Consider the following 27,509-nt stretch of genomic DNA (forward strand, 5'->3'; position numbering starts at 1 on the left):
GATCTGATCCGATCCGTGAAATTTAGGTCGGGTTGAACCCGTTCTAAACCGTTCGCGTTCTCCTTGTTTGTTCTACCATGATCTGTTCACTTTCTGCATCGTAGCTTTAGCGAGAGGAAGAAGATGGGTTTGTATCTTAATCAATCTTAAAAATGGATAATAATGCAATAATATATTCTTGAGAAAAAAAAAAAAGAACAGAGAAGAGATTAGCGAGAATGAGAAAGAGGGAGGACTGGGGAAGGAGAGAGGGATTAGGGTTTGTGTGAAATGGAACAAAATGAGGTCGTTTTGAGGGGATCGGCTGGACTTCTCAGAAATGGGTTTAATCTTCCCTTTGGTAAAGAGAATCTATGTTTTAATACGAACATCCAACTTTTACAGTGCCATGCCGAAGAAATAGAGGGACAAACTTTACAAACTCTAGGGCTAGAGCACAGGAGTTCATCCGTCGCCTCTGTGTTGATCGCGAGGCGTCTCCATCTCAGCTTCAAAAATGACGATGAAGAGGACGACGAAAAGCACTTCAATTCCTCGGTATGGAGCTTCCTCCTCTTAGTGGTGGTTGTTGAGCTCGCCGCCGCTACCGCCGCCATGGCCAGAAATGGTCGAGCTCTGATCCTTACGCCCGCCTGTGCCACTTCCATCACTACAATATCTGAGATTTCTTAATGGGTTGCTGGGCTATGTTCTTCTTATGTGTTGTTCTTCTTCTGCGGGTGATCGGTTTCGACCGATGTCATAGGTAATAAACCCGGTAATGGGTTTGACCCGCTGAACATGATTTTAGGCGGGTGGGGCCATGTCGGGCCTAACGGGTTAATCGGCCCAGGCCCTTTTATGCACAGGCCTACTCGATACACTGCCTCTCTTTCTCCCCTCTGCATCTTGCTGCTGTGAGATATTAGTACCGCCACCTCCCTCTCCTGTTTGTCGATGCCGGTAAGCCCTCCGCCCATCACTCTCGCGTTCTCTCTCTCTCTCTCTCTGTGTTTCCGGTATTAGTTCCCTGGGTGACCAACTAAGGCCGTCGGAGCCAGGGCGCCGCCCTGCCACCAAGGTATGTCTCTAATTTTCTCCCTCTCTCTCCATCCGATTCTGGTTCACCCCATACGAATCTCTCTCTCTCTCTCTCTCTCTCTCTCTCTCTCTCTCTCTCTCTGGTCCCTGACCATCTCGAACTCGTTTGTAACCTCGTTTTCAGTGTTACAAGGCACCTCGAAGTTCCTAGACGGCACCACCTTGCTCTCGAATTTGACGGATCCACCGCAATGAGTTTTGGGAAAGCTAGCATCGTGCGTTAGGCTTGTAATCGCACTGTAACTTCGGCGAATTGTACGTTTGGTTCCTACTGGAAGTTGGGTTGTTTCTGTTGGTATACTGGAAATTTCTAGATTGAGTGATTTCATAGTTTGGTTGGTGTTCGTAGGGTCCCCTATTTGTGAAGTTGTGAGCGGATGGACGTAAATTGTGGGATGGTGTCCCGATGTGGCGGGAGTAAGTTTGTAAATAGGAGCATCAGCATCTCTATATTCATCTTTAAAATTATATTTTTTTAAGATTGATTTTATATATAAACAAAAACGCTCACATTAAATTATGCATATTTAAACTAAATAATAATAAAATATTTTTTCATTTTTTTCTTAAAATTATTATTTTTTATATATTTTAGAATTAATACTATATGTTCAAAAATATCAATTTCATATATCTAAATATTGCTAATTTCATGTATTAAAATGATCAATTTTATTAATAAATATTAATATGTACTAAAAAAAATTTTGTATTATCAACTTAATACAAATTTTATATATCAAAATCATCTTAATACAAATTCTACAAAGTTGATTTTAATGGATAAAAGAGAGAGAAAATATTAAAAATAATGTTTAGAAAGTGAAAAGTGATTCTTCAAATTTGAAGAATCAACGTTCATAATTATGTAAAAATTTAGAAATGCATAAGTCAAAGTAGATAAATTTAAAAATATATTATTTAAATTTAAAGATAAAAATAAAGATGAATAAGCCAATAATGCTCTTACTACCTCATTGGTAGAGTAGCGAGTTTGTGATGAACTTTAAGCGAATCCAAGGAATTTCGGCTACTCTATTGGTGGTAGGGGTGGGTAGCGGGGCCCCGCACCCCACTAACCCGCCCCCGTTCGCCCCGCCCTCGCCATGGCGGGGCGGGTAACCCGCCTCGCATCTAGTCCCCCTAGAGGGGGCGGGGGGCAGGGATGGTCCAACCCTGCTCCGCATTTCCCCCGCCCCGCCCACATATATATTATATATAAAAATATAAATATTTATATATATATAAGCATAAATATTTATATATATTCAAAAGTATAAATATATGTTTATCTATAAAAATATAAATATATTTTTATATTTTACAAATTGTGTATATATAAATATATATATATATTACAATTTGTTAGACTTGTTTACAAATTATGCATTAACAAATTTAAAAACTATATAGTTTAAAACTAGTACACTACAACTTACATAAAATATGCACTAATAAATTTAAAAATTACATAATTTTTAAATTATAGTCATATTTATAAAATTTAAATTTACAATTTAGATCTAAAAATATATTTTTAATCACTTTTGGATTTAGAAATAATTTTTAAATATAAAAAAAGTAGTAATTTTTTAAAGGAAAAATGAGGTGGGGCGGGGCGGGATTGGTATTCGCTCCGCACCCCGCCTAGCTGGGCAGGGTACCCCGCCCCCGGGATGCGGAGGCGGGGGACGGATGGGAAAACCCCACCCCCGCACCATGCGGGGCGGGGTGCGCGGAGGGGGCTACCTTGCACCGTATGGTGCGGGTAGCACCCCTAATTGGTGGAGTAGTGAGTTTTGGGCTTTGGGCGCAGGTCATTATAAACCCGTGGCACCATGTTGGATTACTTTGGTTAATGGGCTGTTTATGGGCTCATATTGAGCTATAGTTGGGTTTTAGAATTTTATTAATTAGAATGGTGTTGTGTTGGTATGAGTTACTAATATATTGTTAGTATTTTCTATATGAGTTAGTCTATATATACTCATGCAAGTCCATATAATTATATTTAAAAAAATTTTAAAATTACAATAATATCTTTTTTAAATTGATATTTTCCCCCTTTGCACTTATTTATTAATAGAACTGTACATGCAGTCTTTCACTGAGGGTTGCAAATAAAATTTTTCTTTTTGCATTAGGCCAGGACATTGCTACTGTTCAAAAGTTAGATAGCATATTACAAAAGTTAGGTAAATGGTGCTCCTATAGTAGACTTTACCTTAAACTAACCAATGTTGATTTTGTTAAAAACTTGGATATTTTGTTATGAAAACAATCTTGATTATTTTTAACATTAGTCTCTGTATCTGAACATTTGTGACATTTTATTATGACTAATGTAGACATGAATAAATTTTTATACTCTATTTCTCTACTGCATAAAATGTGAATAAGAAGTTTGAAGATTTTATATGATTATATGATATATATATGTATGTTCAATATTCTGTTATGATATGATATTGCATGTGAAAATCCTGAGGCACAAGATTACGTTCTTTTTTTATTACGATCCTTGCCACGGGTTACAATTGTAAACTCCTAATGTTGACCTTGCCATTGTGTAAAATTGTGGCATCTAAGGGCATCCTCACTCGCTTGACCAAATGAGAATGAGGATCAAAATTTAGATAATATGTGTCAAAAAGTCTTCACATTAGATTGGACATATCTAAAATAATTTAAACTTTAGCTACAGTACTTAGCCAAATATAGAAAACTACAGTTGGTTCATCAAATATTAAAATACTAATTTCTCACTCCAAGTAAACATTAAAATACTAGTTTCTCACTCCAAGCAAAAATATAATTTGGTTAGTAATTAAGAAATTTCAATAGAAATTTAGATGAGTTTAATCAAGTATTTTTGGTTATTAGCATCAAGGGCAATGCTAGGGATCCCATTCATTTTTTTTATAGTTTTTTTTTTTAACATAGTGATTAAGAAAATATTGTTTAGTAATACTGTGAATTTTATTCTTTTTTCTAAATATTTAAAAGTATTAAAAAAATGATATGAAAAAAAAAAAACAAAAAAAACTTTTAAATATTTTTTTCAAATTATTTTTTAACACTTTTAAATATTTTTTAAAAAATGGAAAAAATTTACAATATTATTAAACAATATTTTTTTAGTCACTACATGAAAAAACTTATAAAAAATTAGAGTGGGATAAATGATATTTGAAAATATGATGTTTTAATATTAATTTAATTAGAATATAACTATTATTAATATTTAATTGATAGAATTATAAAATGTGATAACAATAAATTAAATAAAAAAATTATTAAATTAATAATATTTTATTATTATATAGAAAATAAATAGATAATTTAATATAAGAATTGAATTTAAATAAAATGGACAAATACAAAGAATAGTGATATTGACTAAATTTTAAAGTTACATTAAGGAAATTGATTTTTTCTTTTTTCTTTTATTTTTTAAAAAAAAAAACCTCGCGTTTGAATATTATTGAATTTCCTACTGAAAAATCTGATAAGCTTCGCCAATCAATGGTGCAAGAAATTTTATAGAGTTGGTTTTTGTGGCTTTTCTGCTTCCCGAAAAAAAAAATGGATAACGTTTTTATTTTTCGTTCGGTGATCTGTTGTAAAATTGTTCCTCATGCAGATGTTTGTTTCAATGCGTTTGCCCGGAAAAAAGGTCAAATACAAGGCAAGCCCATGGAGTATGGCCTTTTGGGTACTAGGAAATGGTACGGTCTTTTGCGACTTTAGGGCTTGAGTCTATGCTGACTGAACTCATACTGACATATTACCTCCACTGTGGCCATCACAGGTCTGCTTCTTCTCTTTTGATTTTCGCGTCTCTCTCTCTCTCGCTCTCTGTCTCTCTTCGTCTTTTGTTTCGCTTAAGCTCGCATTTTCTTGAAGTCATTATTAATTGGTTTGTAAAAATTTATAGATTTGTAAGCAGCAGTAACTCGGATTCCAGGAAATGAAGCTGAAGGTTGTGGGCAAGAAACTGTATGATTACATTCGCTATGATCTCAAAGAAATCGCTTTCCCTTCGTCGCTTCCAGATCCCCCCCATATTAAAAAACGGCGTAAACTCGCCTGGCAGGAGCGATTCTTGGTATCTCGCTCTATGATTATTCTTCTTTGTTCCTCAAAAATACAATTTGGTTCCCTTGTATTTGACCTTTTTTCCGGGCAAACGCATTGAAACAAATATCTGCATGTGTTTATGCCCCTATTTTGCTGTGCAGGTGTTGAAGGAGGCTTGTAGGCTTTATGCTGCGAGCTGGGTACGAGATATCGGTCCGGATCTTCGGCCAAATGATTATAAGAAGTACGAAGAGAGTGATGATAAGCCTGATGGAGCAAAAAGTAAGACAAAAGAAAAAGAACCATCAACGTTGGAAGATTTAGGTAATAATTTCATTCATTTCTATCTCATGGTTTGATTTCAGAAAATTTTGAAGAAGTTCTTGCAAATTTGTTATCTGTGGATGTAAAAGAGGGCAGTTGTTATTTGTGAACTCTGTATCATTGTTCCTAAGGATTGAGGTTGTCTCCTTATCCATGTAAAAATAAAAACACCCTGTAACTAAAAGCTTTTGGACTTTTAACCCTTAGAGATTGGTTTAAGTGGTAAACCCTTCGTCTTGGTGGTATGGTCTCCCCAAGTTTAATGTTCAAGTCCTCTTAGGTAAAAACAATTTTCAAAAGCCATCGGATTGGGGAACCTTCCCTTGAATTACTCGAGATGCATTTATGGAAAACTCCTTGCTGATCGCGTGTGCACCCTCGGAGTTAGTTGGGACTTTATTCTGCCCAGTGCCAATAAAAAAAAAAAGAGATAATTTTTCATTTTGATACTATTGGAACATTAGTTTGTTGTTCCTAAATACATGTATTCAGGTATACTTGCGAACGAAATAAATTGATTGAAACCTAAAAAGCAAGCTTGCAACAACAGAACATATTCTTATCAGTTTTCATGATTGAATAGCAAAAATGTTGGGTGGGACATGGTGAGCATCTTTCTCTACTCTTGCTAATGGAGTAGGATTCTGTTCAGTTGTCTGCCCAAACGTTTGCTGCAAGTAGACACAGTACGGGAACATAACAATATATCTAATGCTGTTCTCTATAGTGTTCACAGACAACATTAAATATTGTGACATCCACATGTTATGTACTATTTTGCATACTGTGTATGTTTCTTCTGGTTGCAGAAAATGTTGAAGGCATATGTAGGGGTACTGCCAAAAAAATGTTGGTTCAGTTTGTTCTGCTATGATTAGCATAATCCAAGGAGAAACCCCTTTCCCCCTCTCTTTTTCTCTTCATCAAAGGTTCTGTTGTTCTTTGAATTGTTAGTTTTGGACACAGCTCTGGTAATAGATCTTCTTCAATCTGTAGTTTATCGAGCTGAACCATGACTGTTGTTTACTGCTTGAAAAAATTAACAGCGGTGGCTGCCAGAGGGGGAATGGAGACATTAAGGCCTGCTTTGCAGCGTGTGTATATGACAAGAGCTTCTGCCTATAGAGATGCGCTCAAAAGTTTCATAGAAGGATATCAAGAAGGCATCCAGCAGGTCATGGAGAAAAAAGAGGATTCTAAATCTCAACCAAAAAGCAATGCACCCAAAAATCCATCTTGACCTTTTGTAGGAGGGAATAAATCAGTTTTCTTCTATTCACACAACTAGTAGAGCTTTTTACTTATCAGATTGTAGGAAACAAGCAGCATGATCCACTCCATTCAGAGGTTTTACCTCATTGTTGTAAAGCAAAACTTGGAATTAAAACTATCAATATTATGGAAAATATTCTGTATGGTCGATTCGGTCAGAAGAAAATACTTAATCGAGTGCTAGTGTTGAGACTTAGGCCTCGACAGTCGTGGAGTGTGTAATTATCATGCAGTCGTTTTGAAAAAGAATAAGTTTTAATATTAAAAAATTAATTTTTTTCATGTGGGTCTCATATTTATTTATTTTTTTAAAATAATTATATGATATTTGCATACTCACGACTGCGACTATCATTTTTCGTTTAAGCATTTTTGCTCCTGCTAGCCAATGATATGGTTAGGCATGATCTTGATTGTACAAAAAAACATATAGCATGAAAGACCAAGTGATTTAAGTGAATGACTTTACACTTGTACAGGAAGAGTAGAAGCCAATCAATGCCCACCAGCCAAAGTTCCTTGGGCCCTGGGGGCAGGTTGGGTGCAGAATGATCTCATCAAAACTCTCTACCGCTCAAAGAAGGAGACAGGAGGAAATCGACTTTATAAATTATAGGATATTTTTTTCACATAATGTAAATGATAATACAAATGCAATGGTCATCATATTTTACTATTTTTGTGAGAACCAAATTTATTTATTTTTATTCAATCCTTCTTCCCTTTAATTATTGGTCAGTACTTGTGTGAAAAATATTTTTTAATTAAATTAATATAATATTCGGTTTGATTTGAAAGTACCCAAAAATTGAAAATTATTATTTAAAAAATACAAAATGGATGAGAGATTGTCCATTTTAATTTCCCTTTTTCTGGAGATTCTTTATTTATTTTTTTCTCCACAGTGTCCGGGAACTTCGAAAAGAAGGAAGGAAGAACGATGCGTAAATAGGAGATCTCAGAAGGCAACGGAGTTCACTGGGGGGAAAAGCGACATCGTTTTTTCACGAATCGAATTACGGACAGCTTCGTGGTCTCCGCTACATGCCCATTTTGCTGAGCCGTGAAACTGTGAGTTCCGTTTCCCGCATTTTCCTTCAAATTCATGCGTCTTCATTACTAGGTTCTGTTTGGTTGGTGAGGAAATTTCGGAAATTAACCGTCGTACAAAGTATTCGGGTCTTAGATTAAAGCGAAAGTATTAGTATGTCTGTATTCGTTTTTATTGCCGCCTCTTTTACTCTAGATTCTCTACAATGACGCAGGGCGAAATGGTGAGGGTTGCTTGAGGAAGCTTTTTTACACCCGAAGCTTTACATTTCTTTCATGGTCTTTAAGGAAATTGAATTTTTTTTAAAAAAAAAAAAAAAAAAAACCTTGCGTTTGAATATTATTGAATTTCCTACTGAAAAATCTGATAAGCTTCGCCAATCAATGGTGCAAGAAATTTTATAGAGTTGGTTTTTGTGGGTTTTCTGCTTCCCGAAAAATGGATAACGTTTTTATTTTTCGTTCGGTGATCTGTTGTAAAATTGTTCCTCATTTTATTTTTGTGCTTCAGATTCCATAAAATGTGTAGCGAGATATCGACAAATGTGTAATGCAAGTTAATTGTGTGACAGGTTATGTGAGAGCTGACTGTAATGATGTCGCGGCCCTGGGTATTGGTTTGTCTGCTCCTGTTAATTGTATTTACATCACAGTTTGAGTGGAAGCAACAATACGGGAATGAACTGGAAGCAAGTCCAAACACTTCCCAGAAACAGCGTTATATATCTGATAGGGAGGAATCAGTGAAAGAAAAAGTGAGTTTGAAATAAATGGGTGCTTTTATTTTCGGTCCATTGCTTGAATGTTTGATTTATTTGGCCGCATAAATTTTCATTTTTTCTCTGGAAAAATGTATTTTAGACTTTGGTCTGTAATATTAACTTGTGCCAGTGGATTTTTTTGCTACTTTTGTGTAACCGTAAGATTTGGAAATGGACGAGAATTTTCAACCCTGAAATGTTCTCTACATGGGGAATAGAGAAAAAAACCTCCCCTCACTGTTCTATGTTGTTTGTTCTATGTTGTTAAGATTATTTTTTTAAAATGGTAAATTGAGCAACATGCTACATAAGTTACTGCCATTTCTCGTGTAGCTGGTATTATTATGATTAATCTTATGTATACTTAGCAAACAGACATTAAGTTTTTTGAATTGGTATTTTCTTGGGCTTCGGTCATTAGTTGTAATGAGGACAGTTTTCATGATTTGTTTATATCCCTCACTAGTGCTTAATGGTACTTAGGCAGGCATTTTTTGTGTATACTTCCTGTGTACTTGGGCTATGCCTATTCCTTTCACTGAAGTTTTACTTTTACTTATAAAAAAAAAGTTTTTTGAATCGGTAATATGAGGATAACTTGAGAATTAGGGTTCAAAACCTTCTTGTAGTTGAACTTGTGTCTGGTTTGGACCTTTTACAAATTAGTTTCATCGTTGGTGATTTAGAAGTGAAGTGGGAACTTCAATTCACAAATCAGTCTTCGTTAGATGGATATTTTAGATGATAATATCAGTATTTAGATGCAACAGAAAGATAGCACAGAAGGCATCTAAACTTTGTTGAGGCGTCTAACGATAGGGAGGTTTAGTATGGATTCACTGTCCACGACACCCTTGCTTGCTGAGGGAGCCAAAATTTATTCAAGGTGTACGCGAGTCCAAAACAATTAAGTCAGACTTGGGTGTGGCCTGGTCTAGACAAGGTTCAGCCTTGGTAGTATTTTCTTGGTAGAGGCAATTTGTTGACCTTTTGCATGATTTCAAATGTTTCATCTGTCCTGCTAGGGAATTCTTGAAAAGTTCCCATGCAAACATTTACCTTAGTTATGGTATTATTTTATCATTCATCCCCTTTGCTGCAGTCGTTGACCCCACCACTAGCCAGTCAAAAGGAAAAGAGTTTTGAAGATTTCTAATCACCTGTTTACCCTTGTCTTCCACCTTTGTTTTCTAAGGAGTCTTTCATTTATTTGGTGTCAGCTTCATCCTTTTCATTCATGCACTGTGGCTTCTCGTTATCAACTAAAGACATCTAGTCAGCATCATTTTTTTAGAAGTTCCAACCTTTTACCTATAATAATAATAAAAAAAAAAAAACTATAAAAAAAGAAAAGAAAAGAAAAGAAAAATGAGATGTTCCAAATCAGAAAAGATATGTACAAGACCTTTCTTAGATTTATCTACATGCAGAGAATATGGATATGAAAGAAAGGAATTGCCATTTTCTATATGCCCGCAATGTCTAGTCAGCATCATGGCTTCCCTAAAAGTCTCAAACCCTCCAAATGATGCCCCGAAATGTTAATTCAGTCTCTTAGATCTTCTGAATCTGCTTTGGATGCTAATTCTGTATTCTTTCCTGTTATCTACCATCAGTCCTGCTTTGAATTATCTAAATTATGTTTGATATAGTTGCCCGCTGTATCCAGTGCCATTATTATCGCTGCCAATTTTTTTTTTTTGATAAGTAAAATGGCAGCATTAATAATCAGCGAAGTTTTCCGAACTCCCCATGCCATTGTAAATTTTTTTTAATTGGTAAAATGCAAAATGCGTTTGCTATTCCACATTCTCTCTACTCAATACTAGGGCCATCACATTATATGTCATAACTTTTGTGAACACTTTTCTAACTTAAAGTGTGCACAAACACTGCCTTAGTGAGGTTCGAAGTCATCAAAAAAATGACTCGCTGTTCCTGTAATTGTCTCTTGGAAAGTTCTATCTCAAGATTTCCGATTGTATGAAATTTTCTTTTTCTGCAATACAACCATGTCCTATACTTTCACACTACCTTCTTGTTTGTTTGCTTCACATCATATATTATCAGGTAGTTACCTGCTTCATTTTTTAGATTTTCCATATGTTAATCTGGGTGTCTTCAGTATTTAGTTTAACTAAATTGCTATAGTTGAAAGTTCCAGCTTGATTGTCCAGATAGCAAAATGTCATCTTGGGTTACATATTAGGCATCTTTTTGTTTTGGCTAACAATTTTACTGCAGATTATACTCTCTCAAGAGAAGAATATTCAGAAACTTAACGAGCTTGTGCGGAGTCTTCGAGAGCAATTGGTACAGTGCAGGGGTGAAAGTGAGGTTGTCAATGGCACAGTGACCCCTTTGACTGAACTTCTAACTGAGCTTGAGCGTCATCCAATCTTGGAGGATTAGTTATGGTTTGGACATGTTGAATTAATATTCTAATATCTGTAAGTAGGAAATCTTGTTTCCTTTGCAAGCTATCTTGACCGTCATCCAATCTTGGAGGATTAGTTATGGTTTGGACATGCTGAATCAATATTCTAATATCTGCAACTAGGAAATCATGTTTCCTTTGTAAGCTATCTTGATCCTTACAAGGTTCTATGAACATTGTTACAGTTGACTTGCAATTCATAACATTAATTCCACCTTCTATGCTGTCATGTATCACGAAACTTTCCATGCTATATGCTTTACTCCATTCTTTTTTTTTATTGTATGTAGCAATGCCCAATCTTGAAGTAATGGTTGTCCATAACTTTTCTTCCTTTTTTTTTTTTTTTTTTTTTTTGAAAAAAAAAAAATTCGAGTTTGTTGTTCTGGCGTCTCATTTTATGTACTTTTAAATTTAATAGAACTGTCTGATGAAATGTCGTGTAATCACTTGAAACCGATCTCGTTTAGAGGCGATTTGGGGCACCGATCCAAAAGGAATTAAGCAAAACGGAATTAATAAAATTGACCAGTACTTGAAGTCTTGAACTCACTTTTCAATGGGTCTCAAATGTTACGCCATGGGATTATTATAGCTTGTTGAAAAGATGAGCCGTGAGCCACGCTGTCGGCAGAAAATAACTTGTTATGGCTGGACCCAAAAAAACATTAATTAAAATAAACAATACATCGACAATATCCCAACACCAGAATAAATCTAGTAAATTAGTAATGCTTTTTTTTTTTTCCTCAATGAGGCTATTTCATTAATAAAAGAACGAAAAAGCTTCAGGCCAGATGGGTGCCAAACGTTTTTTCCACCGGGCTAATAGGAATATATCACGTAGGCATTTTATGGAAAAGAAAAATGAAGGCTAATGCACTAGATTTTATTTTATGAGTCAAAAAAGAAATATTATTGGGAGCAGCCCCTGTTTGGGAGCTGCCGGCGCACACCTTACGTGGATCTGGTAAAAGACCAAATTGTCCCTCCAGCTTTCCCCGGTCCCTCCCTCTATGTTTCCATTTGATTTTTTGAGAAAGAAACAGGTCTTCCCCGTTCCCTCCCTCCAGCTTTCCCCATTCCCGAGTCTCCCCCGAAACTGTGTCGGTTCCATCCCCCCACCAGGTAGCTTTCAAGCCACTCTCCCCCTCGTATGAGCAGATCGTCTCCCACTCTCCCCCTCGTATGAGCAGATCGTCTCCCACAAACTGCCCCTCATCCTTTCGTCTTCTCCGATCTCAGCCCTCGAAGCGAAGCACCCACCGAGCTGCTCCCAAACCCAACACGACCCAACCCTCCCTTGGAGATCAGTCCCCAAGCGGTCCCTAACCTCACCAACGGCGAAGCCCTTAGTCCATTCGACGCGAAGTCGCCGTCAGTCCTTCGAGACGAAGCCGAAATCAGACCACCAACGCGAGCTCGGCCACAGTCCACCGAAGCTGTGGGAGGGGGGAGTCCACCTACGCGAAGACAAAATCAGACCACCAACGCGAATCCTTCAAATCTCCTGGAAGGTAAATAATCTGTGAAACTAGGGTTTCGGCATACATGTTTTTTTTTCTGTATTTACTGCATTATTTTTCTCTGTATTTGCTAGAAAGTAATGGTGAGGGGCTGTAGATGTTGCCGATGTTGCCTGTCATGGCATACATTTATCTTTTTCCTCTCTGTGACAACCAAATATACTTCATTTATCTAGAAAATTACAGATAACAGAGGTTGTTGTGCAATTGTTTTTCAGGAATATCCAATTCCAAAGAGAATAAACAGCTGGAATTTATTACTCGCCATCCAGGTTATGATATCAAGCTCCTCCATCGCATACGATTTTACTTATCAGAAAAAAGAAAAAAAGCTCCTTCATCACATACTGAAAATCTTAGGTTAGGATTGATATTTGAAGTTTCTTACATTCAGGTGTAATTTATGATAATCTATTACACCATTAATAAAATAAAAGCACATATGGCAGTTGATATTTGTAATTGTCATAGCTGAAAAAATGTATCATTTATGGTGTCTAATTTCTAATTGTTCTTTCAGAATACGTCTTAGACCTCGGCTATGGTAGTTCTGTGTTATAATTTCTTGAAGGTTATTAGTTTGGTAATTCTGGTGGAAAAAACAGTTCAAAAAATTAGCTTACTCCCATTGATTACTTCTTTGGTGTACTTAGTTGATTTTAGAAGTAAAACAAATGCATATTTGGCTAATATTATAACTCATCTGCGATATTTTGTTTCAGCTTTAACCCATGAGTTGAACTCAAAATCCAACCATTTCCAGTAATATACCTGCCGCTTGTCGTTTGGCAGTATGCTAGGATCCCTTTAACCATAATATCTTAGTGGACTTGAAGTTGACCCCCGAAAGCATAGGTGGCAAAAATAATTACTTGATTCGTGCCCCTTTTACAGAACTAGCTTTGAAGTTTCTTTCTAGGCATTCACATCTAGTTTTCTAATTAACTCTTTCGTGTGTATTTCGACGCTTAAGACAATATATAACAGGAAGTACACAAAAATTGCAGTCATATCTTTTTCCTCGCATTCCATGTGTATGAATTGATTCCAGTATATGCTGAAGATGCTTGGTAACATGGGTTCTCTTTTGACTGTATCAAAAATATAATTTCTTGCTACACCACCCTTAGTTTGACTTCTCAGAAGCACAAATTCCAATTGGTTTTTCAGAAGCAGTCATGTCAGCATCTCAATCATCATCTTTACTTAATGATTTTGTACTGGAATCTCCAACATATTGGTGTGGTTTGAAAACACCACTAAAGACATCTCACACATCAAAAAATCCTGGAAGGCGATTTTTCGCTTGCCAAAACTATAAAACGGTAAAAGCAATTTATCAAGTACTCTTTGTTTTGTTTTGCCTAATGATTTGATACTTGGGGTGTTCGTTATCATATTAACTGAAAATTTATATTGTGTGTAGGGAGAAGCAAGGTGTGAATTTTTTGTATGGGCCGATATACTTCATTTGCTAGAGGAAAACTTTCGTGCCCGTGAGTATAAGGCGAGAACTATTACGTGGAATGATGTATTACAACGCGAGTATGCCGTTCGGAAAAGGGAAGATAAAGTGAGAGAATCAGCAAAGAATCTGAAAAAGCAAAAGCGAAAACTTTTGCTTTTGTACTGGATTCTGACATTTGTAATTGTGTTTATTTGGTTCGGATAAATTCTATGTAATGTTAGGTGTATGGATTAGATGGGTTTTGCATGGTTTTTTTGGAGACAACATGGTTTGGACCAAGACCATGTATGTAAATTGTATGGTGTTAACCTCACCTTAAATATGATCTTTTGTGCAATTAGATTGACTTTGTAGACTTTAGCAAAGTGTTATTTACTGTTTTATGGCAGCAAACACGGATGTGTAAAATTTTCAACTGGTTTTGATGCGCTTCAAGTATTGATGACAGTGTTGGTTTTTTGAATCCTCATCTGTTAATAAGGGGAAGGTGGAAATAAGTTTATGTTTCATAGTGGAACTATCCCAAGTATATAACAGACTTTTTGAGCAGCATTTTTTACTCATTTAGCATGCAAGTGTGCCGCTGCATTTATCATAAACGAATGGCAAAACTGCATTCATCGAATTGAAGCCAATTGTTGGCACTCCAGGTTTTTCTAATTGTAAATATACCCGGTCCCACATTCCATCTTCATTTATGGTAGAATCGATCTCTAACACATGAACTGCATATACTGGCTTCGCCCAACATATTGGAATGTACATTAACAAATCCATCAAGTACTCTTTTGGTTACTGCTAGTTACAATAAATTCCTACTGATTTCAGTCTTATCTTAAAATGAAATATATACAAATGATGTAGGTTTGCACATAACATGAATGGACAGCAATCCATCAATTCTAATTATTTGCAAAATGGATGTACATCTTCAGCCAAAAGCAGCCTCCTCAATCTCCTGAGATCAACTTTCGGGCAGCATATAATGCATAATGACCTCCACTTTAAACTATTTCACTTCCCATAAACTTCCTACAACCTCGTGTATCTGTGGTAAAAATTTGGAGACAAAAATTGGGTATTAATTGCCAACGTTTTGAGAAGCAAACAACCTCATCAATGGCTTTAAATATCAATAGACGAGAAAAGAAGCATGCTGCTACATAGCATATCATTTGAACTTAAACTATTTTTCAAATAATGTGTAATACTATTTAAAATATTATAGTATTTTAATAATCAATGACTGACCAATTTCTAAAAAATAGTACATCTTCATTTACTAAAACATCAGCAGTTAATGAGAGTGACCTTGTTGAGCTGTCAGCAGTTCATGAAACCAAATGTATCTGTCATCAAGGTTAATCCCACATAATAAAGAAAATAAAAATACTGGAGCACATAAGCCCAAAACTTTCATGTTCAAAACCAATGGTCACTAATAACAACCAAAAAGTTCTTGTCCAACCTTTCACTTTTTTTACTAAATGGAGGCAATACCTAATTTAAAGTAGTTGAATAAAACAGAGCTTAAAGAATTGAAGCAGAGGATTACTAACCCTTTTGTAGGAAACCATCAAAGGGCACGGTGATATTAGAACCTTCACAGCAGAATATGTAGGTAGTTCAAATTTTCAACATGGGAGGATGTACATCACTGAAAACTCATCTGGTATGGAAATAGCAAATTAATTAGTTGTAAATATCTAAACTACCAACATGAACAAGAAAGATGATACAACTTGTGAATATGCAATAGGTGTGCAAGTCCCACCTTTCACTTGATTGAAAGGGGAGACGCAGGGGATAGTTTGGTTGGTAGAATTGAAATCAGCCGTTGTCTCGACCTCCACTTTCTTTCTAAGGGCATTATCGAATTGATCAACAAATTCCTTCAATGTCGTCCCAGCATGGACATACCCATCAAAAAATGCATTCATACTTTCAGACCTTTGCGTTGTGCTCATACCAGCCCAAAATACACTCTTCAGGAAAACAGGAACCCAAAAGGACCTTTCCTCATATAAGGACTGAAGCCAATTGTTGCCGAATAGATCATACTTTTCAAGTAGTTGACCCCAACTCTCCTCAAAATCCAAGGTGGTCTGTGAATCATATAATGCCGAATGGATATCAGTCTTCAACCCAAGGTTGAATTTGGCGTGCGATCCTAACTTCTCAGGAAGTTTGCGCATGATATGCCATAAACAATATCTATGGCGAGTTTCAGGGAATACAATAGCAATCGCATTCTTCATTGCTCTATCTTGGTCGGTTATGATAGACTTCGGCGCCCTACCCTTCATGCAATCCAACCACATCCGGAACAACCAAACAAAGGAATGTGTGTCCTCGCTTGATAGCAATCCCGCCCCGAATAGTATGGACTGCCCATGATGATTAACTCCCACGAATGGAGCAAAAGGCATACCGTACCTATTTGTTAGGTACGTTGTATCAAATGATACAACGTCTCCAAAATACTCATAGGCGGCTCGACTACGTGCATCAGCCCAAAACACATTCCGTAGCCTTCCCTCATCATCCACGTCCATATTAGAAACGAAGCCATCATTCTGATCTCTCATTCTCTTGAAATACTCATTAAGTGCATCACTACCTCCTTTGCCCAACCTTAAATATCTAGCTTTGTCAATGTAATTCCTACAATCTTGTTCTTGAAAAGCTAGATTCTCATAACCCCCCGCGTCAACAACAAGAGAATAAAAGTTCTTATTCATTCGTATTCCGGCTCTATCATTCAGCTCCAAGATCTTTTGACTATATTGATCTAGGTGTTTGTGAGATCGCAGTAGTCTACTTTTCTTGGGGCTCACAGTAATATGGTTGTGAGAATTCTCAGTAGTGGTGATCACCCATTTCCCATTTTTGTTCAGCGCTGCATTTACCTTGGCCTTACAACCCGTTTTAGTGGTTGCCCGTGGCTTCGACATATTATTGTTTGGCTTAGGATGGTACTTTCCACTACGGGCACAACCAATAGTCAGATACACAGGCTTCCCATCATCATCTCTTTTGGTCCTCTGTGTCCTTACACCAAAATCCTCTTGCTTGGCGTACTGCTTATAGTACGCCACAAGCTCTTTCTCACTGTCAAACTCCAACCCGGATCTTGGTGGTTCAACTTGTACCTCATCATCCGGGACAACAGTGGTACCCTCCAAATCTTCATTTATGTCAAAGAACATTTCTATCAATGGAAACATAAGGATGAATTAGCAATAATTCAATATTAGAGTCATTAAATAAGGCAAGCATTGAAAAGTGTAATACCATCAGCATCATGACAAATTCCAACATTTTCTTCAAATTCATCACTATTTGGTGTAATTGACGCGGGGGGCGTTTCTTGCCTCAAGTCCTCCGGATTACTCGAGGACTGGTACTGAGTATAAGTGGGCATCTGCTCAATAGCAGCACGGCATTAGAAAAAATCAGCTATCAAAAATTTTAGGAATTTGGGTAACAAACAAGAAATATACCCGGAATGAATCTTTATCTCTAATAAAATCGTCTAGATTACTCGCCAGAGGGTAGGGCATATGGTGAGGATGCTGCAAGTTTTATGCAATTAGTTAGATGCATGAACACGTCAAATACACTTTATTAAAAATTCTATCATCAGCCTGCCCACTCACATGGTCTAAGTTTGGACTTCCAAATTCGAATTGATGCGTGTAAACTGGTTGTGAAGTCGACGTTGAAGGCCTGGGTGCCATTCTATCTTCCTCTTCCCCCATTACACTAAAATTATGATGTCTTCAAATTATTTACAGGCGATGCACATGATGTAAAAGCGCAGTATATGAACATTAAACACTCACACTTAATAAATAATCTCACACTTCATAAACTGTTTCCATTTATTGCATTTTAACTCTTTAGGTGTGTAAGATAGTTATTAATGCAATGTAATTCAATCACACGGACCTACTCCAACACAACTTTATCTCTTTTACCTTTAAAAAATAAAGAAAATAAAATTAACCCAACTATGTGCACACGGATGGCAAATCCAGGATGTTCTCAGTATTGGCAACTAACCCAACCCAACTAACCTATAAGACTTCAAGTTAACACTAACATTATAACATATTGCATAAATGGAAGTAGTATAATTTCGAGACATAAGAGTAGCATTCGGCTTAGAACTTCCAGTGATGACCACTACCTAGAAATTGATAATTTCTCATTACTTAAATATATATATTTTTTATAAATCTAAACACAATAAATCAATACAGCTCGTAATTTTGGTAAATAACTAGATAGTGTGCAAAACTACAAAGGTCTCAACAATTTATTTAAAGATTACTACACAATAAATCAATATAGACTAGTTTTCAAATAACTTGATAAAGTGTGCAAAACTGCGTTAAAAAGCTCTGAACTTTTTACCTTCTGAACTAGCAGCTGTTCCTTATAGTCAACGCGGAAATCCACGGCAGGCCACCCGCTGACAATCTCTAAGAGCAGCACTTCGAAGCTGTAAAAATAAGATTTTCGTGTCAAATGTCCGCTGATGGCATATTCTGGAGCAAGATACCCTCTTTTTTTTTCCTTGAAGAGAGAGTAAGAACAGAGTATGAGCTGAAATGGCAAAACGAGCATGCATTTCCCTTACAATGCTCATACTCTGCCACTATCATAACAACCAGCTAGTAGTTCTGACTTTGGAGGGGCACAAATAATTAGTCCGAATGCGTGCAAAAGATGGAAAAACAGATTCTCAATACAGATTAAAAAATAAACCAATGGATCGAGCTGCTAAATAGCAGAGGACGAAACCAGTGCTAAAAAGCCATGCAACACGTTTTCTAAGCATGCCCTAATCCACAATATCTTTCTCAAAAAACCCAAAACTCATCTCTGTGTACGCACGATAAACGTAACCATATGGGAGTTCAAAATAAGAAAATTTTTTACCTTCGTATGAGCAGCGGTGGCGCCGGCGAGGGAAGGGGGTCTTCGCAGATTCAAGAAACTGTCAGCTTGCTCTGTTATTTGGTTTCCCAACGACCGGCAGCTCTGTACACACGAAATACTGTGCTCGATGTTTCTGGGCGGAGCTACGGCGTCGCCGGTGGTGCTGGGCGGAGGAACCTGTCACGCGGGCGACGAACGAGGGCTTTCGCGGGAGGATTTCGAAATGTATTAAGCAACCCGTAGGACCCCGACTAATACGCACGTTTTGCCTTTTTTTTTAAAAAAAAAAAAAAAAAATTAGGATTCCACGTATGGTGTGCAGGTGTGCTCCTGCTACAGTTGTGGCTCCGTAGTATTAATTACCCCTCTCTCTCTCTCTGTCTCTCTCTCTCTCTCATCCGAGTTCAACCAAACACAAAATCATCTCTCTTCCTCTTCCTCCCAAATCTGGCTTACTTATTACACTAAACACAAAATCACCTTTCTCAACAGAACCCACCAACGCAACGAAACCTATTTGCACAACAGAGCCAGCCTAGTGGGAGCCCATCTGGGTTACCTCCGACGCCCAAGCTGTTCTCTTGTTTTTCTTTTAACATCTGAAGATCATAAATTTCACGCAAATTATTTTCATGCAGATTCTTCTCAATTTTTAAATGTCTCGCAAAATAATTTTTTTAGATTTTTCATTATTTTACTTTTTTTATTTTTTGAAATTATGTGGGGGGAATTGTTTATGAACACACTTGTTCCGCTTTCAAATTTCCATACCTCAATTCATCTATACGGAAATCAAAGCCAATGGTAAGCACAATTAGGAGCTACTAAGTAGTAACCATAGTAAGCACTGAAAAGATGTGCTTTTAAAAATTTTCTTAGTTTACTTTTCAAATTAACCTGAAAGAATAGAAAGATGAATAAAAAATGACCTTTCAGTTGCGGTAATGGACCTCTTTTTTGCATCAGTTTGTTTTTTTCAACTGGTTTTTTCATTTGCAGCTCAAGACTTGAAGGGAGTTTACAATGTTGCAGACTCTCAGACAAGGTATGTTGCTCAAGTAATAAAATTGTTTACTTTTACGATTTCAGAAATAAGGTATAGCCCATCCCATTATGTGATCTAAATTAATGTATGATCTGGATGCTAATATTTGGTCAATCTTTTGTGAAGGGAAATGATCAGTTACGCAGATGGTTTGAAGATGATGGATGCATTGGAGAGGGTGAACCCAGATTCGAGAGGGAGAGGGAGTGGGAGAGAGAATGAGAGGTAATTTTTGACTCATAAGACTAGATCCAGTGCATTAGAATTCATTTTCCTTCCTTTCCATGGAATGCCTAAATGGTATATTCCTATTGGCTAGTGGAAAAAAGGTTTGGCACCCATCCGACTTGAAGCACCACTCATAAAAGAAATCAAACTACATTGTCATTTGAACATACACATTACAAACTAAAGAGAGGATCTTTGTCACTGTAAAAATCTAAAAGACGAGATGAAATCAAATTTAGAGGTATGTTTCTATAGGAGTGTGGAAACTGTCCATTACACAATAAAATACGCGTATCAATTTAAGTATCGGTATATTTTCCTGACTTGCAAACTTTCGAGAGAATGCAACACAAAAGATTGACTAGTCAAATATTTTCAGGATCATTTATAGCCTGCAACACCACTAGTAAATCTAGTAATGGTTATTCATGCCGAGGAATCGAGATCTGGCAAAAATAAATAAAATTAAAATCAAGTACAAAAAATTATTAATTTTTTTTAATGTGATCGTACTGATAAATTCGATTCCAATGTAGCACGTGTACAGGACAGCTACTGTCAAGCAAATGTTGACAACATGGGAGCATCAGCTACCTAAAACATAATTTATTTTTAATGGCATTGAATATTCCTTCACAGAAAGAGGAATCTATATAGGTTGCTTATATTCGGATTACAATAGTTATTGACCAAACTTTTGGATCAAAACTAGAATAAAGTTGAACATATCAACAATATTTATAAGTGTCCGAATAAATTTTTCACACAACATTAAATACTCAAGAATTATCTAATAAAAGATTATTTAATGATGATAAATATGTCACATTTTATATAATAAGATGAAAATAAGATAATAATGTGATGTATAGAATTTTTCATATTTCAAAGAAAAAGCTGTTAAAACATTGGAAATCTGAATGTCCTTGTAGGGAGCATTTCAATTCCCTGAGAGGTTCTTGGTGGGGTTTGGTCGGCACATAAAATGAACGAGTTAATGAAGTTTGAATGCTTCTCTGCAATTTAATTAAAAGGAACAGAACTTTCACCTTCTCTTTCTCTGTCCAGATAATATATATGGAGGCTAATCAATCTGTAATGTAGGTGTGCAACTAAATGCTTGTCATCTCATTTCAATGTGGAGGAGGTTGAGAATTGATTTCAAGTTTCAAGAATAGAGGATATAAAAAAATTATAACATACACCCGATTTAGTTTACATACAAATAAATGTTTTAGTCACAAAAAGATTTCATAAAAGTAAATTCACAAACTGATGTGATTTGATGTGGTATGTTAAATTATAAATTTACTTTAATTATAAAGTTGATCTAATGTATCCCATAAAACTATATCAATTTATGAGTTAAATTTTATGAGATCTCTTTATATCTTTAACACTTCTCTTATGCATATAACCCCCCTTTTTTTTCTCTTTATATGTATATATAAATGCAAGAATTAAATACGATCATACATCTACGAGCTGCTAGATTCATGTCTACTTTGTTCTAGCTCAGATTAAATAAATTCACTTTTAACAACCTGCTGTTGGGTTCTGCTGCAATGCTGAGTTTGGTAGCTGTTTAGAGAGTAATTGTATCAACTTCCTTGCGGCGTCACACTTATTCTGTCTCAATGGTTTCCCTAATGCATCTACTTCTACATAATTTTTGGTCAATTTAATGCCCAGAAATTAAACAACAAAAAACGGGGAGATTCTCATAAAATTTAACTCATAAACCAAAATCAAGTTTGAGTCATTCATGATGAAGATGGAGGTTACAGATCAAAAGGTACAAAGATCCAACAGTTGAAAGAAAGTACGGATCGGTTTTGTACCAAGTTGTTGGGATGTTGATCCAAACTTCATTCATCCTATTTAATTATGCATATAGCTTTCATACTAAAGGACTACGATTTTGTCAATCTGTCCCTTAATGATGAGTTCCCAGCTGCCAATTTATAAGGAGGTTTTGTAAAAAAATAAAAAAAATTGCCCAATTTTCGAATTTTGATAATTATAAAGATCTCATCTGTATTGTGGGTGAAAAATTAAGGAGGGACACAAATATAAAGGACTACATATCTGCAAAGAATATTTGTTTGAACGGAAAAATTTAATTGTAAGTGATTTTATGCACCAATACAATTCTCATGCATAAAAGACTCTGACACGCCATTTATTATATTATATTTATATATATATATAAGTTAGAATTTAACGATGGTGCATAATATAAAGTTATGATAGTTTTTTTGGTTTTAAGAAAATTGTTATCGTTCATTCATAAGAATAATTTACATCTATGATCGGATACACTTTGAGATGTTTTCATATCAAATATAACATCATAAACCAAAATAATAAATTTAGAGCTCTACCAATACACTACTTTTTGTGACTAGTTTTCACTATTGTTGATATCTTTTACATACAAACGTTCAAGAAACAATACTAATTATCTAAAAAAATACTCAATCTCACCATTCACAGAAAGAGATGACTCAACATTTACAAATAAACTTTCAAGAGGCAAACTAAATATTTTTTTTAATTTAATTAACAAAAAAGAAATTAAAAAGAAAAGCAGTAAGATAGATGCGAAAAAGTAGTTATGATAATTGGATTATGAAGTATGTTTATTTTGATAATTTGGAGTATAAAGGACAAAATTCTTGATAATTTGAGAATATGAAGTATAGTTTGTAAGTAACAAAATTTCTTGAGTTTATCATCTTTGACCACATCGGGTCGTGTTATACATTGCAAAAACAAAAAGAAACATTGTTTGTCCATCCTATATAAAACCGTTCGAATAAAAAGAAAATTATTTATTTATTTATTTTTATATTTATGGGTTTTCGGGTTAATTTATACGCACCTCAATTAAGTTTACGAAATCTTGAAATTAACAACTAGATAAATCTTCAGTGATCATGAGAGGACTCAAACTAGTGACCATTAAAAAAAAAAAATCATTTAATTGGATCACATTACTCTTCTTGTCACAAATGCAAATCTAGAATTATGCAAAATCTTTCTCAAATCGTGACATCTTTTAATATCATTCATGTTTCGCCCATCATTTTCATTGACAGCTAATTAATGAGTATGTAATATATGGCATGCATCCCAATCCAAGGGTTATACATTTGTGGTATATTCACAATGGAGGCAGTCAGCAGGCAGGGAGGCTGGCTGGGAACACTTATATAAGCCAACAGACAGTACTAATGGTTTTTAATAACATTGAAATGCAAATGCATTTTCTAATGTGACAATAACATAACAACAATTTTTTCAAATTATTATTAATAATCGTACGGGGCATTACGGGTCTTTGATATGAAAAATAAGAAAATAAAAAAGAATTGAGTTTTGTCAGATTATTGATGTACTAAAAGGGAGTAACTTCAAAAGAGAATTGGGAGTTGGGATCGAAGGATACGCATTAAGGGAATTTATTTTCACTGCTTTTATGCATCAGGTCCTACCAGACGGTTCAATGGACAAACTGGAGGCGTTAAATTCGGAATTAATTGAGGCTTCGTATCCTGCCATTTTAATTGAAAATATCATCATGTGTATAGCACGTGCTGATCATAATTCTTTTTTTTTTCCTCAGAAAATAAAAAAGAAAATAAAAAGGGTATTATGCATTTTAAATATTTTTAACAAATCTTAGAAATTTTAACCAAGGAAATTGTAATACTCTATATTTGGTGAGAAATGATAGTTGCAGTCGTGAATATATAACTACCGTATAATAATTTAAAAAAATTATTTTTTAACAATAGACTTTATTATTTTTCAAAATAATTGTACGATATTTACGCACTCCATGACTATACGTTGCATTATTCATATTTAGTATAAGATTGAGAGGATTGTAAATGAGATTATTCATCATCGCATGGGAGGGTAGTAGTCCTATGGAGTCTTATGGTTTATGATGGTTCTTATAAATATTAAGAGGTAATTTTATTTAAAACATGAGGAATGTTTTAACTACAAAAAGATTATATAAAGATAAAATCACAAATTGATGTGTTTTGATATGATGCGTTAGAATATTGTAAAGCTATATGTCATATAATGAAGTCATGTTAATTTATACATTTATTTTAATGAAATCTTTTTATGACTGTAACACTTCTTTTAAATATAAGCCCGGCATAGACATGTGATGTATCATTAATACACCAGATTGTGCTTTAAATGTAGAACTAATTGGATCCCATGAAACTAAAAGTTGAGCGGAATAATAGAGCATGGGAAGTTTTATTATTTTATAATCTCCAAGTCCAACATCGAGTGTCTATAAACTACTTTTCTTTATAATTCAAGCTTTGGAAAAATTAATATCTAGTGGTTTCTCACTAGGAATCCTGACTTTGTTTTAACCCCAATTAAGACTTAAAAATGTTTCACCTAGATAGCTAGATTATTACATGCATGGTCATGTTGTTCATGATTCAGGTTGAGCTCAAACTTAGCATGATTTGTAGGTAAGGCAAATCAGCTTGGGCCAATGCAAGTTGTGGAACATGGAAATACTTCGATTGCCTAGTCCTCTATGTCACAGATAAATCCACGAGTAAAGCATATCCAGAGCTCAAAAGAATCGACCATGTCAGCCTAGAGTCATCGACGGCACTAGAAAAAGTAAAGACCTTGATTTATAAATCATAACATGTGCAGAAGATTAGCAACTTGTCGCTGTGACTCAAAAAATTAACACAAAATTGCGGTCGAGAGTAATTGTATATTCACCACTCGGGGTGTTGGTTTTAATATACATTGGATCAAGGAAGTTTGAGAATTGTTAGCCACCTGAAAGATCCCGAAAATCTGGGTCAACACCATCAAAATAAGGGGTTGAAACTACCAAGAAGAAGAAAAAATGAAAGGAAAGGAAATAGGTCGAAATTATTATTTTTTAAAGTCTTCTTTGTCAATCCAAGTTGGGAGATGTTTTAAGATGGTGAATTAATACACCAAATGGTATAAGAGACAGATTCCAATTAGAAATGTGGGACTTGAGCCGTGTTACTTACGATGGATGAGCCCAACGAGGATGTCGAGAATTTAAGGAGGAGAGATTGTGATACCCTATATAATAGAGGATAAGATAGAGGGTGTATAAGATCCGACATTGTTTATGAAGAAGTTCATACTCTTTATAATATTTCAATGAGGCTCCAATCGGATCATTGATTAGTCTTTTTTTAATATAGGTCATATGACTTAGACCTTTCATTAGAGTGTTACACCTTAACAGCGCTCTTAATATATATATATATATATTTAAATAATGCTAAAAAAAATGCAGTTTACTATGAAAAAAATGAACAATAAGAACATTATTGTTGTTGTTGTTCTTCCTTCTTGGTTCAAGAATTCAAATGGGAATTCCGTAGTATAATTTTATAGATGGCTTATATTAATACATACTTATCCAAGACTGACTTGAAATAAGATGTAGAATAATGAAGGAGCTCTACCTTTGGTGGCGCTCATAAAAGCCCCAAGATTATCCATACCCACTAACCACTGAAGACAGCTTGCTATTTATTAGAAATAACCAAACGAACCAGTTGTTCATTAATTCATCAAATCTTGACAAAGACACTGCTTGGTTAGTGGGAAATTGATTCCCTTAGAAGGGTATTTTAATTTTACAGCATTGAAATGTTAATGTTGGTATAAACCATAAACAATAATAATAATAATAATAATAAAACTAAATTTGACAAATAGTTATTCTTATCATTATATGATATCAAAGGAGTGCAAGATAGAATCGGACTCGGAGTAGTATAAGATTAGATTTAGCTTCTAGAATAACTTATATCAATTCAATATGTATAATTTATTAAGCATTTAATGATGTTCAATAAATTCACTGGACTTGGCTATATATGCTGTCGAGTCTACTTTATATGTCTATTTTCTCTCGCTTGTAAGCCTTAATATTTGGTCAAGAAGTTTAGGAAATTCGTATCAAGCAAAACTGGAAAGGTGAATTTGCACCAGTTATTGAGTCATGGTGTACAAGATTAAGATGACTGAAGGGAGTGAACTCAAATTGCTGCAGTTTGTAGTCTGAAAAGATGTTTGATTTTGTTTATAAAACTGAACTGGCAGCGTATAGTAAGCTGTAAACCAGCGGATGTGAATGAATGTGCGTTAATTTCTCGCCGCAATATATTTATGCTAAATGAATATATAGCGTATTTCACAGAGGATTTGATATAGCCTTTATCAGGACGCAATTATTGTAAAATAAATGGTTTAGTCATTAAGTAATTTTATAAAAATACACACATAAAGTATAAAACATTAACGCTTCTGTACTATGAAATTTGATTAGGATTTCCTCCATAGATTTATCTGATGCCCACTCTGGTCTTGCTGAAATGCGGGAGAGGTTCAGCATCTGAGCATTTCTGCTCCATCGGATCAACTTATCCATGAGGATTGGCAGGGCCCCAACCACCGTCTTTCATCTGCCGCATCTAGAAGAAGTACATGTGGGTCAGGAAAAAGATATGTTGAAATGATGTTACATTTGATTTGTGGGGTTGTTTTTTTTATTTTTTAAAAATATTTGATATCTGGGTGTAAAACTATTAAATTTCTACGAACTTGCAGTAACATAAAGACAGTTGATGTTGGATGTTCACCTTTATGTTTTGCGGTTACACTTTTTAACTTTGTATGGTTATTCATTTAAATAGTCGTCCCCATTATTTTCTTAACATTTAAGGTTGAAAGGAGGGGTTGGGTTGGGTTGAGTTTTAAAAGATGGGTTTAGGCTTTAGCTTTAAAAGCCGTTGGTTTTGCCTTCGCTGCATTCTCTGCAGTCTCACAACTCCTCGAAACACCGCCGACCCTAAAGCAATGAATGAAGGAAAGGCTCACTGCACTTTGTAATTGCAATATTTACTGCAATTTCCCTCTTCCTGCATTACTTCTTGTTGGGATTTTTCCTACAATTAATACATTTCCTGGCCTCAATTACACCCTTCTTCTACCCAATACTTCAATTCAATTCAATTCAATTCAATTCCATCTCTCTCTCTCTCTTACTCTCTCTCTACCTAAAACCTCCGTCTCTCACCCATAATTAAATTAAGCTTTAAAGATAACCCTTTGCTCTCCCTTCACCTCCCTTATATATATTGGGTCTTGGAGTTCCATATTCACCTGCAGAAAAACCAGTTTGATTGGTGCCGGAGCTGATCACGGTTCCCATCCAGATTCTAGTCTCCCTTCAGCCCTTCCT

The 27,509-nt window shown here is 35.4% G+C and overlaps 3 protein-coding genes and 3 long non-coding RNA genes across 8 annotated transcripts; 3 read left to right on the plus strand and 3 right to left on the minus strand.

Moving 5' to 3' along the window:
• The first annotated feature begins 4,678 nt into the window (after positions 1–4,678).
• LOC122279359 lies at positions 4,679–6,899 on the plus strand. Of its 2 annotated transcripts, XM_043089979.1 has the most exons (4): positions 4,679–4,891; positions 5,018–5,188; positions 5,322–5,484; positions 6,531–6,899. In XM_043089979.1, exons 2-4 carry the CDS (start codon positions 5,051–5,053, stop codon positions 6,722–6,724), a joined length of 495 nt encoding a protein of 164 aa, XP_042945913.1. In that variant the 5' UTR covers positions 4,679–4,891; positions 5,018–5,050; the 3' UTR covers positions 6,725–6,899. The 2 variants fall into 2 exon arrangements, with proteins under 2 accessions (XP_042945913.1, XP_042945914.1); XM_043089980.1 differs by lacking the exon at positions 4,679–4,891 and having other exon boundaries at positions 4,899–5,188.
• A 652-nt stretch (positions 6,900–7,551) lies between these two features.
• Positions 7,552–11,223, plus strand: LOC122279360. Of its 2 annotated transcripts, none has more exons than XM_043089981.1 (3): positions 7,552–7,827; positions 8,379–8,561; positions 10,812–11,223. In XM_043089981.1, the coding sequence occupies exons 2-3, from the start codon at positions 8,400–8,402 to the stop codon at positions 10,977–10,979; spliced, it is 330 nt and encodes a 109-aa protein (XP_042945915.1). In that variant the 5' UTR covers positions 7,552–7,827; positions 8,379–8,399; the 3' UTR covers positions 10,980–11,223. The 2 variants fall into 2 exon arrangements, with proteins under 2 accessions (XP_042945915.1, XP_042945916.1); XM_043089982.1 differs by lacking the exon at positions 7,552–7,827 and adding an exon at positions 7,885–8,030.
• Positions 11,224–11,917: 694 nt separating this feature from the next.
• On the plus strand, positions 11,918–14,335 carry LOC122279840. Its single transcript, XR_006229679.1, has 2 exons — positions 11,918–13,855; positions 13,957–14,335. It is a non-coding gene; the product is annotated as an uncharacterized LOC122279840 (long non-coding RNA).
• A 377-nt stretch (positions 14,336–14,712) lies between these two features.
• LOC122278079 lies at positions 14,713–15,752 on the minus strand. The gene is made up of 2 exons (XR_006229282.1): positions 15,558–15,752; positions 14,713–15,046 (listed from the first exon to the last, which is right to left on the minus strand). It is a non-coding gene; the product is annotated as an uncharacterized LOC122278079 (long non-coding RNA).
• A 76-nt stretch (positions 15,753–15,828) lies between these two features.
• On the minus strand, positions 15,829–17,207 carry LOC122279485 (protein FAR1-RELATED SEQUENCE 5-like). The gene is made up of 2 exons (XM_043090166.1): positions 15,981–17,207; positions 15,829–15,858 (listed from the first exon to the last, which is right to left on the minus strand). Exons 1-2 carry the CDS (start codon positions 17,205–17,207, stop codon positions 15,829–15,831), a joined length of 1,257 nt encoding a protein of 418 aa, XP_042946100.1.
• A 92-nt stretch (positions 17,208–17,299) lies between these two features.
• On the minus strand, positions 17,300–19,268 carry LOC122278092. The gene is made up of 5 exons (XR_006229285.1): positions 18,946–19,268; positions 18,418–18,505; positions 17,658–17,763; positions 17,502–17,573; positions 17,300–17,422 (listed from the first exon to the last, which is right to left on the minus strand). It is a non-coding gene; the product is annotated as an uncharacterized LOC122278092 (long non-coding RNA).
• Between the last annotated feature and the right edge of the window lie 8,241 nt (positions 19,269–27,509).

The sequence above is a fragment of the Carya illinoinensis genome, chromosome 10, assembly GCF_018687715.1.
Source record: "Carya illinoinensis cultivar Pawnee chromosome 10, C.illinoinensisPawnee_v1, whole genome shotgun sequence".
NCBI lineage: Eukaryota > Viridiplantae > Streptophyta > Magnoliopsida > Fagales > Juglandaceae > Carya > Carya illinoinensis.

Bases quoted from the DNA above. Each gene is read 5' to 3' on its own strand.
- LOC122279485 (XM_043090166.1), bottom strand. From the start codon at position 17,207: ATGTTCTTTGACATAAATGAAGATTTGGAGGGTACCACTGTTGTCCCG. The intron at 15,859-15,980 runs GTATTTTGGGCT...TAATGCCCTTAG, and splicing joins TTCCTGTTTTCCTGAAGAGT to AAAGAAAGTGGAGGTCGAGA.
- LOC122279360 (XM_043089981.1), top strand. From the start codon at position 8,400: ATGATGTCGCGGCCCTGGGTATTGGTTTGTCTGCTCCTGTTAATTGTA. The intron at 8,562-10,811 runs GTGAGTTTGAAA...ATTTTACTGCAG, and splicing joins AGGAATCAGTGAAAGAAAAA to ATTATACTCTCTCAAGAGAA.
- LOC122279359 (XM_043089979.1), top strand. From the start codon at position 5,051: ATGAAGCTGAAGGTTGTGGGCAAGAAACTGTATGATTACATTCGCTAT. The intron at 5,189-5,321 runs GTATCTCGCTCT...TTTGCTGTGCAG, and splicing joins CCTGGCAGGAGCGATTCTTG to GTGTTGAAGGAGGCTTGTAG. The intron at 5,485-6,530 runs GTAATAATTTCA...AAAAATTAACAG, and splicing joins ATCAACGTTGGAAGATTTAG to CGGTGGCTGCCAGAGGGGGA.